At 69.5% G+C, this 13232-nt stretch overlaps 6 protein-coding genes across 6 annotated transcripts; 3 read left to right on the plus strand and 3 right to left on the minus strand.

Annotated features, from left to right (window-relative positions):
- Nucleotides 1-119: 119 nt before the first annotated feature.
- On the plus strand, nt 120-3620 carry F751_4245 (Protein EXECUTER 1, chloroplastic; the record flags this gene model as incomplete). The annotated part of the gene is made up of 5 exons (XM_011397155.1): nt 120-455; nt 613-1182; nt 2588-2797; nt 2918-3214; nt 3438-3620. 5 exons carry the CDS (start codon nt 120-122, stop codon nt 3618-3620), a joined length of 1596 nt encoding a protein of 531 aa, XP_011395457.1.
- Nucleotides 3621-3915: 295 nt separating this feature from the next.
- Nucleotides 3916-7586, minus strand: F751_4246 (RNA polymerase-associated protein RTF1-like protein; the record flags this gene model as incomplete). Its single annotated transcript, XM_011397156.1, has 10 exons — nt 3916-4083; nt 4651-4765; nt 4936-5085; nt 5285-5527; nt 5785-5891; nt 6103-6269; nt 6415-6521; nt 6761-7060; nt 7220-7342; nt 7459-7586. The coding sequence occupies 10 exons, from the start codon at nt 7584-7586 to the stop codon at nt 3916-3918; spliced, it is 1608 nt and encodes a 535-aa protein (XP_011395458.1).
- F751_4247 (hypothetical protein) lies at nt 5657-6076 on the plus strand (the record flags this gene model as incomplete). Its single annotated transcript, XM_011397157.1, has 1 exon — nt 5657-6076. One exon carries the CDS (start codon nt 5657-5659, stop codon nt 6074-6076), a length of 420 nt encoding a protein of 139 aa, XP_011395459.1.
- A 311-nt stretch (nt 7587-7897) lies between the features above and the next one.
- F751_4248 (Uncharacterized protein YqkD) lies at nt 7898-10314 on the plus strand (the record flags this gene model as incomplete). The annotated part of the gene is made up of 7 exons (XM_011397158.1): nt 7898-8047; nt 8274-8459; nt 8802-9294; nt 9485-9564; nt 9691-9764; nt 10014-10092; nt 10189-10314. 7 exons carry the CDS (start codon nt 7898-7900, stop codon nt 10312-10314), a joined length of 1188 nt encoding a protein of 395 aa, XP_011395460.1.
- A 379-nt stretch (nt 10315-10693) lies between these two features.
- On the minus strand, nt 10694-12372 carry F751_4249 (hypothetical protein; the record flags this gene model as incomplete). The annotated part of the gene is made up of 5 exons (XM_011397159.1): nt 10694-10794; nt 10964-11353; nt 11540-11597; nt 11773-11909; nt 12327-12372. The coding sequence occupies 5 exons, from the start codon at nt 12370-12372 to the stop codon at nt 10694-10696; spliced, it is 732 nt and encodes a 243-aa protein (XP_011395461.1).
- Nucleotides 12373-12414: 42 nt separating this feature from the next.
- F751_4250 (putative leucine-rich repeat receptor-like protein kinase) lies at nt 12415-13002 on the minus strand (the record flags this gene model as incomplete). The annotated part of the gene is made up of 1 exon (XM_011397160.1): nt 12415-13002. One exon carries the CDS (start codon nt 13000-13002, stop codon nt 12415-12417), a length of 588 nt encoding a protein of 195 aa, XP_011395462.1.
- Nucleotides 13003-13232: the final 230 nt, after the last annotated feature.

Genomic DNA, 13232 nt, shown 5'->3' on the forward strand with positions numbered 1-13232 from the left:
AGCGCCCGCTGCTGTCGTCGGGCAGACCCGGCCCGGGCCCTTGCCCAGTACAGGAGCGTGAATTTGGACGCCTTAAAGGCCAGCCACTGTTTGGAGAGCTGCGGCCCCAAGCGTCGGCCATGCCGGGTGTGAGACTCAAGAACCCCACCGTGGGCAACCCGCCTGCAAGTCCTCCCCGAACCCGCACCTGCCGCCATGCCCGCGTGGTCCGGGCGTGCCACGCCGCCCCCGACAGCGGTGGGAGGCACCGCGACCCGTTCCCACGCACGAGCATCCCAGGCAGCACCCATGCCCCGCCCCAGAAGGCGCGGGAGGTCGGCGCCGGAGTGGACAATTCTGTCGACCAGGCCCCTGCCGCTGCGCAGGCTGCGCTGACGCCGGCCACTGCGTCGGATCTGGAGGAGGACGCGGACTGGCAGGACTGGAAGGCAGTCATGGCCCGCACGCACTCCCTGGTGAGGAGCATGGGGATGGGGTGTGTGGTGGTGCCAGGGTCTGTATGATTGGCTGGTCCCTCCCCCCTATTCTCGCCCGCAACCCCCCGCCCTGGTTCCCGCATCATCACCCACCCTCTCACAGCTCCCCTCATCAACCCTACCAACGCCACCACAGGCCGAGGCACACGAAGAGGCGTGCGCCGCGCTGGACAGCTCGGTGGCCCTGGACGCCTACGCGGCAGCCGCCGCGCTGCGCGACCGCCTGGCCGGCATCCGCGCGCAGGACTGCCTGGGCGAGGCGCTGGCCGAGCTGGACCGCGCGGTGGCGGCGGAGCGGTACGCCGCCGCCGCCTCGCTGCGCGACATGGCCTGGGCGGGCCTGCCCGGCTGGTGGTCGGGGCGCGGCGACCGCGGCGACGTGGCGGGGCACCTCATCCGCGTCAGCCGGCGGTACGGGCACTATGCCGCGCACGCCTTCTCGGGCCGCGACCTGGCCGCCGCGCTGGGCTGGGCCCCGGACGCGGTGTTTGAGTACGTGAGCCTGGGCGGCGGGGACGAGGATGGTGGCGCGGGCGAGGCCGACCCGGGCGCGCAGGCTGTGCTGGAGATGCACTTCCGCCGCGGGGCGGGCGGCGCACTGGAGGCGCAGGCCGTGGCGGTGCTGGGGCCCGCGGAGGCCGAGGAGGTGGAAAGCGCGGACGGCGACGAGCTGGCCGAGGTGGTGGTGGCGGTGCAGGGCGTGGAGGTGCTGGACAGCGATGACGAGACGGAGGAGGTGGAGAGCGAGGAGGACGACGAGGAGGAGGAGGGCCTGGAGGTGGGCGGCCTGCTGCGCCGCACCGACGACGGCTCGCGCGCGCGGCACGCGGGCGGCGACGACGGGGCTGAGGACGGAGCCGAGGACGACGACGACGAGGAGGAGGCGGCGGCGCTGGGCTTCGCGGCGCCCGGCTCGCGCGCGCAGCTGGTGCGCGCGCTCGAGCGCCTGCTGACGCTGGAGGCGGGCCTGCCTCGGGGAGCGTCGGACGAGGAGGAGGAGGACGACGACGCCGCGTCCAGCGACGCCCCCGCGGATGCGCCCGCCCCCGCCCCTATGCCCGACCCCTCGGGCGCGGGGCGCCAGGCCAGCCGCTTCGCGGAGCTGGCGGCGATGTTGGACATGGTGCGGCGCGAGCGGGAGCGCGGCGGCGGCGGCGCCGCCGGGCCCGACGCGCGCCGGCCGTCGGCGGGGCACCTGGCGCGCCTCGTGGCCTCGCTCCGCGGCGCGGTAGGCGACCTGGCCGGCGGCGCCTGGCGCGGCGGCGGTCCCGGCGGGCGCGGCGCGCGCTCCTACTGGGCCGCGGCGGCGGCGGCGGCGGACGGCGACGGCGCGCCCGCGCCACCCGCGCGCGACGGGGTGGACAGCGCGTCTACGGTGGCCGAGCCGGGGCCAGGCGCGCGCGCCGGCGCCGCGCCGGCCACGCCGCCCTGCGTCCCCGCCGCGCTGGAATGGCACGGCCGCGACGCCTTCTCGGTGTCGGTCAAGCCGCGCCAGGTGGAGGCGGCGCTGGCGCTCTGGCGCCGCGAGGCGAGGGGCGGCGGCGGCGGCGCTGTCGTGGGGGGTGTCGACGCCGACGCAGCGGAGAGTGCGGATGCCAAGGCTGACGCGAAGCCGGCGGCGGGCGAGACCGGCGACGCCCTCGGCTCGGCCGTGAGCGCCGGTCGGACGACGGCGACGGCCGCGCCGCCGGCCGACGTCGACATCCTGGGCCCGGGCGCGGCGGCGAGGGCCGGCAGCGGTGCGGGCGCGGAGCTGCCGCCCGCCCCACCGCCCACCTGGGAGAACGCAGACGAGGTGCGGTGTCGGTGTGTGTGGGGAGGGCGTTGGAAGTGGGTGTTGCAGCGGGGAGAGTAGTGGGGTGTCGAGGGTGGGGCGGTGCTGCAGGCTGGAGCGAGGTCGGCGTTCGGGCTGGAGGGAGGGCGTGCTGGCGCACAGCGGGGCCGGGCGGCTGGAGCCCGAGGCGGCGGCGCTGGCCGCCGGGCCCGCTCCATGTGCTGTTGGGCCCCGCGCGCGGATGTGCGGACCCAGCCCCACTTCTCCATGCGCACGCACGCTTGCACGAGCACTCACACGAGCACTCACAGTGAGAGGCTCGATCCCACCCCCCCAGGCCGAGGCCGCGCTGCGCACGACGGGGGCCATGGAGCAGGTGCTCAAGGCGGTGGCCAAGCAGCTGGAGGGCGCCGTGGACGGCGTGGACGGCGAGGTTTGGTCCGCGCTGCAGTCGGCGCTGGCGGCGGTGGCGGCCAAGCGCGAGCGCGACGCGCGCGCGCTGCGCGCGCTGCGCTACAACATCCCCGTCCACGCCGAGGTGGGTCCGGTGAGCGGCCCGCAGTCGGGCGGCGCGCGGCGCGGCGCGGAGGGGGCGCGGGGCGGGGCGGCCCCCGCCGCACCCTCGGCGGCGCCCCCGCGCGCGCCGCGCGCCGAGCCGGAGCTGCAGGACCGCGTGAGCTTCCGGCGCATCCGCGCGCCGCGCGGCGACGCGCTGGCCGGCGTCTACCTGGGCCAGTTCGGGCCGCATGGGCCCGAGGTGGTGCAGCTGGCGCGCAGCCGCCGCGACGGCGACGAGTGGGTGCACGCCACCAAGATCACGGGCGACCGCAACGTGCCGGCAGGGGAGCTCTCGTTCAAGGCGCGCGTGGGGCGGGAACACCGCCTGCCCACCGCCGTGGAGGGCTACCCGCCGGAGCTGGGGGTGACCGCACGCTACGCTGGCCGCGGCCGCGTCGCCGAGCCGGTGAGTGAGACACGATTGGGGGCCCCCCGTTCGTTGTGGCCCGGGACTTTTGTTGGGGTCACGGCTTGCCTTGGAGTGTCCAGGGGTGGGTCAGGAGCGACAGGGAGCACATCCAAGCACGGGCCTGCATGATCGGCCCAGCGCCGGTACCCTTGGTCCTACCCTTCACCCCCATCCTTGAAACCCTCGTCCCGATCTACCACCCCCCTCCCTCCGACGTCAGGGGTTCAAGAACCCGCGGTGGGTGAATGCCGAGCTGCTCCAGTTTGCGTCGGGCAACCCCATGACCCGTGGCGCGGAGCTGGGCATCGTCTTCAGCGTCTCCCGCACCCAGCGCTACCTCATCCTCTTCAACCGCGTGGACCTGGAGTCCCTGGAGGAGGACGCTTCCTCCCTGGGGCCCTGATGTTTTCGGCGACGCGCTTGCGGGGGCGGCCGCCGCCTTTGATTTTTTGGGAGCCTCGACGCTCCCCCCCTTTCTCGTTGCCGTTTCCCTGGGTCGCAAAGCCCGTTTCCCCTGTCACCCGCGTCGCGCCTGCTCCTGGTGCCGCCTGCACACTGATTTTGTCTACATGTACTCATCGACGTGAGTGTGTTTGAAGGGTCTGGGGATTCTTGAAAGGAGGGTGATGAGGCCGGGGGGGTTGCACCATTGTTAGTGCACGCCCATGCTCGCCGGGAAGAATCACACGCCAGCGGCCTCAGGCGGCACCATGCAGGGGCTGTACGCCCGGCCGCGCCGCCAGCTCTGCGTTGGCGGAGCTGACCTGGCGCGCCACCGCGGCGCCTAGCAGTCGCCGGGCCAGGGGGTGCAGCGCGGGCGGCCGCTCCAGCAGGGACAGGTCCAAGGAGGAAAGATCCACCACGTGCTGCAGGGCGGGGGCGGGCGAGGCGGCGGGTGCGGGGGTGGCGGGCTCCTTGGGAGCTGGGGCCGGCTCTGCAAGAGGATGGGTCGGTGAGCATGGAGGCGTGTCCGGCTGAAGGGAGTGTCGCTCAGCCTGCCCCACCGACCCTCAAGATCGCTTTGCGCATGCGACGGCCCCCCCCCGCCCATTGCGAGGACCATCCACGCACCGGAGGCCGCTTCGGCAGCCGTCCCTGCCTCCTCGCCCTTTGTGCTCCAGTAGTTTTGGGGGCGGGTGACCCGACGGGAGAAGGGGTCCAAGGTCTTGCTACCCTCGGCCTTGGTAGCACCACCAGGCCCCTCCAGCACCTTGTTCGAGACATTGTTCAGGGCATTCTGCGCCAGGGGGAGGCGCGGTGACGAGGTGACATCTTGGGTCGGCGATGGATGCCAGGGTACAGGCATGCTGCACGGCGGCAGGGGCGCCATTCCCCAAGGGTACCTGGCAAGCCTGCTGCCGTAGCACTCCACGTGGTGGGGAGAGCGCTTCTTTGATACAAACAAACATGCCCTCGGCCCCCTCCAGCCCCACCTGGAAGTTGATGTTCCTGTTCTTCTTGTTGATGTCCTCCATGCCCACACCCAGACCCCGTCGGGCCGAGGCCACCTCGATCCTCTCCTCCAACTCCTTGAGCTCCTTCTCAAGGCTGCGCCGATGTGTGTTTGCTGGGTGGGTGCTTCCATCGTGCCACAGCCTTGGCTCTCGGCCAGAGTCCGAGCCCTTCTGCCCACCGGCAATCCCTGCATCTCCTTGTCGGGAAGAAGGCCCCATCACTCATCCTGCAACCCCCCTCCCTGCCAGGCACCCGCGGCTCACTCTGCATGTCGGACGACGTCCCCCGCCTCTGCGGCCGCGTCCCTTTCCCGCTCCAGCCGCGCCCTCTCCAGGGCGGCATTCCGGGCGCCCTCGCCCTTGGCGCGCTTACGCTCCAAGACCGCCGCCACGTCGGCGGCGGTGTAGGTATACCTGTGTGTGTGTTTGGGTCGAGAAAGTAAAGCGTCGGCGCAGGGTCTGGACGATGCAGAGCATGTCTAGGAATCGCCCTGCGGCGGTGCGCGCAGCCGGATCGATTCGCCATGATGATCCTGCCGCCGCCGCCTGGACCTCTGCCACAATGCATCCTCGGCCTGGGCCTGCCTCGGGAACCCCACAGCCTGCAGCTCACGTCTCGGCGTCCTTGATGCGGCGGGCAACCTCGGCAACCTCCGTGCGCCCCAGCTGGGGCCGGCGGTCTGCGCTGCAGGCGCGCTGCCAGGCCTCGAATTCGGCCTCGCTGACAGCCGAGTTGGAGACCAGGGCCAGGGGCATGCCGCGCTCGCTGAAGCCGCGCGCCACCCGCAGCCAGGTGCTCGTCTTCTCTTGGTTCGGTCCGAAGGGGTAGGGGCTGCGCCAGGGCTGCCCAGAGTCCCTTCGGCGCCGGGTGGGAGTGCGTGTGTGGGTTGGCTCAGGGCCTGACGTACGGGTACAGGCTCAGAGGAATGAACCGCCGCCCAGAACTTGTTGGCAACCCTGCCGCTGAAATATTTCCCCCTTGCGAATGGGTTGCAACAACAGCCCTGGCAACTGCCTTTCCCATCCGCTGTCACAACTCCCTGTCCCAGGCAACCTCCCCTCCCGCCGCTCCCCTGTAATTCCCAACTGGCCCCCCCCCCCCACTGCGCTCACTTGTAGACTCCCGGGGCGCGCTCCTCGACGTCCACAACCTGCGCCAGCATGTAGTGGGGCCGCGCGATGCCGTCGGAGCATGTACGTGTACCCAGAGAGACGCGGACCTGAGCAAGAAAGGAGGAGGTGGAGGGGCAAGAGGGGAGGGGCGTGGGACCAAGCAGGCCGAGGGTGTGGAGAGGGTGGAGCGACGGTCACAGTGCAGCGGGGTGACGGGGGGTCCCTTGAGCTGTCACGGCGACCCCTGCTGGAAAAGGTCATGCAGCCCAGATGCCCCAGCCCTGGAAAATAACTCGCTCCACCCTCCTCGCTCCTCACCATGCAGCCGGGCATGGTGGCGGCAAAGAAGGGCTCCCCCAGCCACTTTTCGAGCTTGTAGCGAGGGACGATGACGCTGCACACGTCCTCAAAGGCGGCCTCGTCCTCCTCCTCCTCGTCCTCTTGCCGCGTTTTCCATCCACCCGCCGCGCCGTCCTCCTCCAGGTCTGGTGGGGGAGAGGAGAGCGTGGCGTGATGTTCTGTGGGTTGACACTGATGAGAATGACAGCAGGACCACTTCCTTTGTGTCGTCCAGCGGTAGACGACAGCCACCTGACCCAGCCTCGAGCCCGGCTGCCCCCCCATGCATACCTGACAGTGCCTCGTCCTCATCATCCGACGGCAGCCGCGCACGGCGGGGCGAAGGGGACCTGGAAAGGCTCTCGTCCCTCTCCGCCTCCTCGTCGGCAGCCGGGCCCCTGCTTGAGGATGAGAGGAGGGCGTGAGAAACTGGGCGGGACGGGATGATGCTGAACATGTACCCAATCTCTTCCTTGACCTCAAGATTGCACACAATATTTAAAGTTTCCCCAGGAGTCCATTCTCCCCTCCCTCAACTTGTTGGATCAGGAAGCTAGGGCGCCACCAGACTATCAACTGGAATCCCATCACAGCTCTGCGCCCCCTGCAACAACTCGACAAGATTCCTCAAACACACCTGCCCTCCGTCCGCGCCTTCCTGGCAGCCACCAGCTCCTGCATGGCCGTCTTCTTGGCGGCCTCCTCCCTCTCCTCCCGCCCGCTGCGCATGGACCGCCCCGCGCCCTCCCCCGCCAGCGTCTCGCCCCGACTCCGGGTCCCCGCCACTGTGGGCCCCGCCGGGACGGGGCCGTGCGCCGCCTCCTGGGCCGCCTTCCCCGTCTGCTTCAGCAGCTTGCGGCGCTGCACCTCCTGCTGCCGCCGCTCCGCACGCTCCGCCAGCTCGAACTCTCGCTCTAGCTCCGTCATCTGGGCTAGCCTGTACGTCGGGGGAGGCAAGCCAGGTGGAGATTTGGGGACATGGGCGAGCCAGCAACCCCTGCACCTGCACATTGCAGCTCAGATGTGATGTATAGGCCCCACAATGCACCATCTCGTAATGTCCTCTCCCAGATTAGATTCCAGCATGTGTGCGCACCGAGCGGCGTCAGCCTCGTCCTCCACAAGGTCGGCCTCGGTGAAGGCCACCGCCTCGTCGCCGCTGTCGTCCTCGCCTCGCGTCGAGGCATCGGCCTTCCTGGGACGAGGCTTGCTGCCGCGCCTGGGGAGGGGTGTGGAGGGAGATGGAACACAGAAGGGTTGAGCCAATGCCCCACTGGAGGAGCCTGCACTGCGAATCCATGCAACCCAGTCCATGGCCTGCGCCACACCCCTCACTTTGGGGCTGGAGCGGGCTCCTCCTCCTCATAGTCCATGTCCGACTCGTCTTCCGAGGAAAGCTCCTCATCGGAATCGGACAGGGCGAGTTTGCGAGCCCGCTTGCGACTGCTGCCCGCATCCGCCATCCCGACAAAACAGCGGCTGAATGAACGCGTTGGTATGGTGGATGCAAAACAGTCAACGTGCGTTGTGCACGACCGGGTAAAGCTGCGCGCCCAGGAGCCTGGTGAGCTCTCGGTGTCCGGTATGCGGGCGCGCGAGCACAACCTGGTGCTCCATCATGCCCCGGCGCATCCTTGCGACGAACCGTGTGGAATGCAGAGATCTCACCGCCCTTCACCTTCTTCTACATCATCACCAGCCTCGATGATAGCCCCGAGGGACATGCCGCGCCTCTCGGCTTGCCTGCACTTTGAACGAAAGTGATCCCTGGACTATGAGCGGACTGACGGGGGTGTGGGATCAACTGGTGGATGCTGTCTGTCGACCACCCCGTGATGACTCCTACACCGACGAGGACCTTGTGGGTGGGCAGCGGGCCTCCTTTCGCCTCGGCAAGGCCCGGTACTATCGCCAGGACCTGGAGGTGGGGGTGTGTCAAAGGGCCGGTGGGGAGCATGCCAGGCCAGTGGCTCAGCCACCTTGGCCCGGCCCCGTGGTGTTGGATGCGTGCATCGTGTACACTGCATTTCGCTTTGTTCAGAGGCTGATAGCGTGCCACCTGCATCTGCATTTTCAAGAGGATCCATGCACCGACACTCGCCTGAAGCTCCCCCGCCAAATCACCAGCCTGCCTGACCCCCCCCCGCCAGCTGCACAACGAGCGCGGCGAGCGCCTGCTGTGCAGCCACTTCCGGCCCTGCATCGTCGCTAGCAAGGACGGGCGCCTGCCGGTCGTGGTGTACTGCCACTGCAACTCGGGCAGCCGGCGCGACGCCGAGGAGATCATCTACCACTTCCTGCCCCGCCACGTCACCGTCTTCAGCCTGGACTTTTCGGTGCGCTGGGTGGGTGACACACTCTCAGTGGGCTGCATCCTTGGTCTGGGGTACAGGCGGGGCGGAGGTTGTCGTGGTAACAAGGAGCACCTCCCTGCCTGAGCGACAGGGGTCGTGCCCGGGCAGTCTCAGCCAATCTCCTTGCTTGGGAGACATCAACAGGTCGCTAGACAGGCCTCACCAGCGCTATCCAGATCGCGAGGCTCAGGGCTCCACCTTCCCAGGGCACCCACCAACCCCCTTTCGTCCCTATAATCTCGCGCCGACCTCCAGCTGCACCCCTGGAAACCCTCGTCTTGCACCAGACTGTCCATGCCTCCTCCCCTCTTCACACACCCTCAGGGCTCCGGCCGCTCCCAGGGCGAGTGGGTGACCCTGGGCGCGCGGGAGGTGGACGACGTGGCGACGGCGGTGCGCTATCTGCGCGACGAAGGCTCGGCCCTGACCATCGGCCTGTGGGGCCGCAGCATGGGCAGCGTGGCCTCCATGCTCTACGCGCGCGCCGACCCCTCCATCGCCGGCCTGGTGCTGGACTCGCCCTTTGCCAGGCTGCGCGACCTCATGCTGGAGCTGGGCTCCAGCGACGACAGCCTGCGCATGCCGCGCGCCATCGCCAAGGTCGCGCTGGCGGTGCTCAAGCGCTCCGTGCGCCGGCGGGCGGGGTTCAGCATCGACGACGTGGCGCCGGTGGAGGCGGTGCCCGCGGTCCAGTGCCCCGCGCTGTTTGGGCACGGCGCGGAGGACACCTTTGTCTCGGCGGAGCACAGCCGGCGGCTGGTGCGCGCCTACGGCGGCGAGGCGCGCCTCCGCCTCTTCGACGGCGACCACAACTCGGGTGCGCCAGGAGGCTGCTGGGAAATGTTTCTTCAGTGTGTGTGGTGGGGGGGGTCAAAGGTGTGGGGATGGGGGAGGACCGGATTGGTCGGGGTCGAAAGGCCAGCTAGGTGATGAGCAAGGCCATCGCAGCGGCAGGCCAGGCATCACAGGGCACGGCGACCTCGGCCACCCACTTCCAATCCTTGCAGTGCGGCCTGACGACTTCTACGAGGAGGCGGTTGGCTTCATGCTGAGCGCGCTGCGTGTGGAAGAGCTGCTGGGCTTTGATGTGTTCCTCATGGACCCTGCGGCTGCCGGCGCCGCGCTTTCCTCAGGCGCCGGCGCGCCCCGCGCCCGGCGGCTTGGGCGGGGCGGGGCGGCGGGGGGCGGGGGCCCCACGGCCGCCGCCGCCGAGCTGGCCGCGGACGAGGAGGACGACGCGCTGGCGGCCGCGCTGGCGCTGTCCATGCAGGAGCACCGGGCGGGGAGGTGCGTGCTGCTTTGAGTGCTCTATTTCGTGCGGGGCCAGCATGGTTATGGGGCCTATGTATTCGATGAGGGAGGGGCTGTGCGCCACAGTGGGTGTCTGAGGGTGGCGCTGGCGACAGAGGGCGCTGCACTGGGCCATGTTTGCATCCACGGCCATGCTGGCGGGCGAGCGTCCTTCCGGCCTCGTCATAATCCCACCTCCCTTCCCTCCTTTTTTGACTCCACCCAACCCCCCATCACTGCCCCCAGGGACGCGGGCGCGCTGCCACTCAGCGAGGAGGCCGAGCTGGCGCTGGCGGTGGAGCTGTCGCTGCAGACCTCGCTGCTGGTGCGCTGCACGGAGCCGGAGCCAGAGGACGAGCGGGGGGCCTCACCACCCACCTCCCCCGTAGCGCAGCGCAGCGCGGCGCAGCACGCGTACAAGGAGGAGGCCGCCGTGCGGGCGGTGGTGGGGTCCGGCGAGGGCGCGGCGGGCAGCCCGCCGCCACCCCCCAAGCAGGAGCATGTGGAGGACGGCCCTGGCTCAGCGGGGCCCCAGCAGGCTTCATGAATTTTTCTTGCAGATCCCAGAACCTTACTCCCTCTTTGCAACTTCCTTCGAAGGACTCGCCTTGTGCGCTCCCAAGTTAAAAGAATCGGCGTGTATGCAAGTGCAAGGGGATTCAAGTCAGGGGCCCGGTGAGGCCGGCCGCGCCGCCCTCGCCCGGTCAGGACCTCCCAGGTCCGCAGCGGGCAGACTTCCCCCCGTGTGTCCGGCGGGCAAGGCATTCGATGTGGGTACTGCAGGCGAGTCAGCCGGCGCGGGCCTGGCTGGCAGATTACCCGGCGCGGGAACTGCAGGCAAGTCACCCGGCGCGGGAACTGCAGGCAAGTCACCCGGCGCGGGAACTGCGGGCTCGCCCCCGCTGTCGTCGTCATCTACCTCCATGCTAAACATGGGGATGGCCGGCACGCCCCGCCTTCCGTGCCGCCGCGACCTCCTGCCGTGGCGGTGCCGCGCGCCCCGCTCCGCCATCTCCAGCGAGGAGGCCTGCCGGGCGGCGAGCGCGCCGGGGCTGCCATGCCACGCATCCCCCGCAAGCGCAGCGCCGGGCAGGGGGGCCGGGTCGGCGCCAGGGAGGGGCGCTGGGGCGGCGCCGGAGCCTGCCCGAGCTACCGCCCCCGCCCCCGCCCCCGCCCCGCCCCCCCAAGGGCGCCACCCTCCTCCGATTTGTCCTGGCGGCTGCGCCCGTCCTCATCCTCCTCAGCGTCGGAGGGCCCATCCACCACGCTGGCGGTGCACAGCGTGGTCCCGTCCGGCATGACCACGACGATGGGGGGTTTGATGGGCGCAGCGCGGACCGGACCCAGGCGGGGGGCCCCCCCCGGCTCGCCGACGCTGGACATGCGGGGGCTGGGGGGCAGTGCCGCCTGTGGCGCCCACCGCGCCGACAGCACGGCGCGGACGAGGGGCCAGCCGCGCGACTCGCGCGGCGTGGCGGCCGCGCGTCGGAACAGGATGACGCGGCGCCAGCAGCACATGATGACGATGAGGAGCACCACCAGGATGGCGGTAATGACCTGGCCCACGAGACCCAGCGAGAAGCTACCTGCAAGGTCGGGAAGGTTTGTGGGGGGGCACAGAGGCAAGGCTGAGACTCCGGGATGGATGGAGGGCAGCGTCGGGCTCGAGCCCGCCAGCGCAAGCGCCAGGGCTGGCATGCAGGTGGGATGGTGTGGGGGCGCCGGACAGGATTGCAGCCCCAAGAACCCTGGCACGGACCGGCCGGTCTCACCACGCCTGCAGTTGCTGGAGCTGCACTGCCAGCCGAGGTTGGAGCCGCGGGAGTAGATCTGTGCAGGGCAGGGATGAGATGACAGGGCAGATGGTCAGAGGGATGCAGGCGGCTGCAAGCAGGGGTGCGGTGGCGATGGACGCCCCCCTCTTTCCCGACGCACCCCACACCCTTCTCAAGAGCAAGGAGCGCAGTGCTCCTCCCGTCAACCGCCCCACCCAGACGCGTCGCACCATGAGGTCCACCCCAGAGCTCGACTGGAAAGGAGGAACGCCCCCGCAGATGCCACAGTTATATCGTACATCGAGCACCTCCAGGGATGACATCATGATCCAGGCATTTGGTAAGGGCCCGGTTAACTGATTACCACCTGGGCAAGCATCAGAGGAGGGAGGGAAGGCATGGGGTGGACTGCGGTGCCTGGGAGATTGTCGATTCCCGGCACCAGGCAGCAGGACACATGAGACGCCAGCCACCCGACACTGTGGTGCCCATCCTGTCATTTCCTTGCCCATCGAGTCACCGCCGCGCACCAAGCAAAAGCTGTGACAGGCTGCGAAGGGAGCCCCAGGAGTAAGGCAGGCCGCCTGATGAAAAGGGATGCGTTGGTATGAAATTGGGGATCGGTTGCAACAAGGCCATGCACTTTGAATACCATGCCCGCATGCCGACTACTGGGGACAGCTGAGCGTCGCCACTGACGCCTCGGCACCCAGTGCTCCCCACTGATACCCCGGCATCTTTCCCGGGCCTTTACTGCGCCCCCGCCCCGATGCAAGCCACCCACCTGCCAGGGCGTTGCTGCTCAGGTCCAGATTCTGTAGGCTGGACATCGAGGCCCAGCTGGGAGGCAGAGGTCCTGCAGGGGATTGAGATCAATGGGACACAGGAGGGGTCAGAGTAGGATTGCTGCAGCCTATGAGCAGGTCGAGGTACACCTCATACCCTGCGGCGGCCCCTTTGTACCCCCCCAACTCGCCTGAAAACCCAGAGGACGAGAGGTCTGCCACGGTCAGAGTGGACAGGTTGCCATAAGAAGCGGGGAGCCCACCCTCGAAAAAATTTGCAGCCAGGGAGAGGACCGAGAGACGCGGCATCAGGCCCAGGCCGTTTGGCAGCTGGCCCCCAAGCTGGTTCCCGGCCAGGAGGAGGCTGGAGAGGTCGGTGAGGTTGGCAATGAACCCCGGCAGAGGGCCCGAGATGCGGTTCCCCCGCATGTCCAGCTGCTGCAGCTTGGTCAGGTCGGTAATGCCGGACGGGATGGACCCCGTGATTCCCGCCGCCGCCTCGCCCGAGCTGTTGGGCAGGGCGATGCCAACCACCCGCCCGCGGAGGCAGGCGACTCCCTGCCAGGTGCAGGCCGGCGCTCCCGAGCCGGAGGAGCAGTTGGGCGAGGAGCAGGGTGGCGTGCCCTGCAACCAGGACGGCGGGAGCCCCTGCCAGGCGGCGATGAGGGCCGACATCCCGGCTGTTTGGGTGGGGTAGGGGGTGGGGTGGGGGTTGTTGTGGGAGGGGGTGAGGAAGGGGGCATCGTGCTGCCTGGGCAGGGGATGCCTGGCCACCATGGTCTGGAGCCATGTGTGGCCCAGGCAGGGGCCCCGAGCCCCCGGCCCAGTCAGCCCTCCCACCTTCATCCGAGTCCTCTCCAGCTTGCTGCGCCAGCGCCGGGAGGGGAAGCGCGGCGATGAGTAGA

The sequence above is a fragment of the Auxenochlorella protothecoides genome (assembly GCF_000733215.1).
Source record: "Auxenochlorella protothecoides strain 0710 unplaced genomic scaffold scaffold5, whole genome shotgun sequence".
Taxonomy (NCBI): domain Eukaryota; kingdom Viridiplantae; phylum Chlorophyta; class Trebouxiophyceae; order Chlorellales; family Chlorellaceae; genus Auxenochlorella; species Auxenochlorella protothecoides.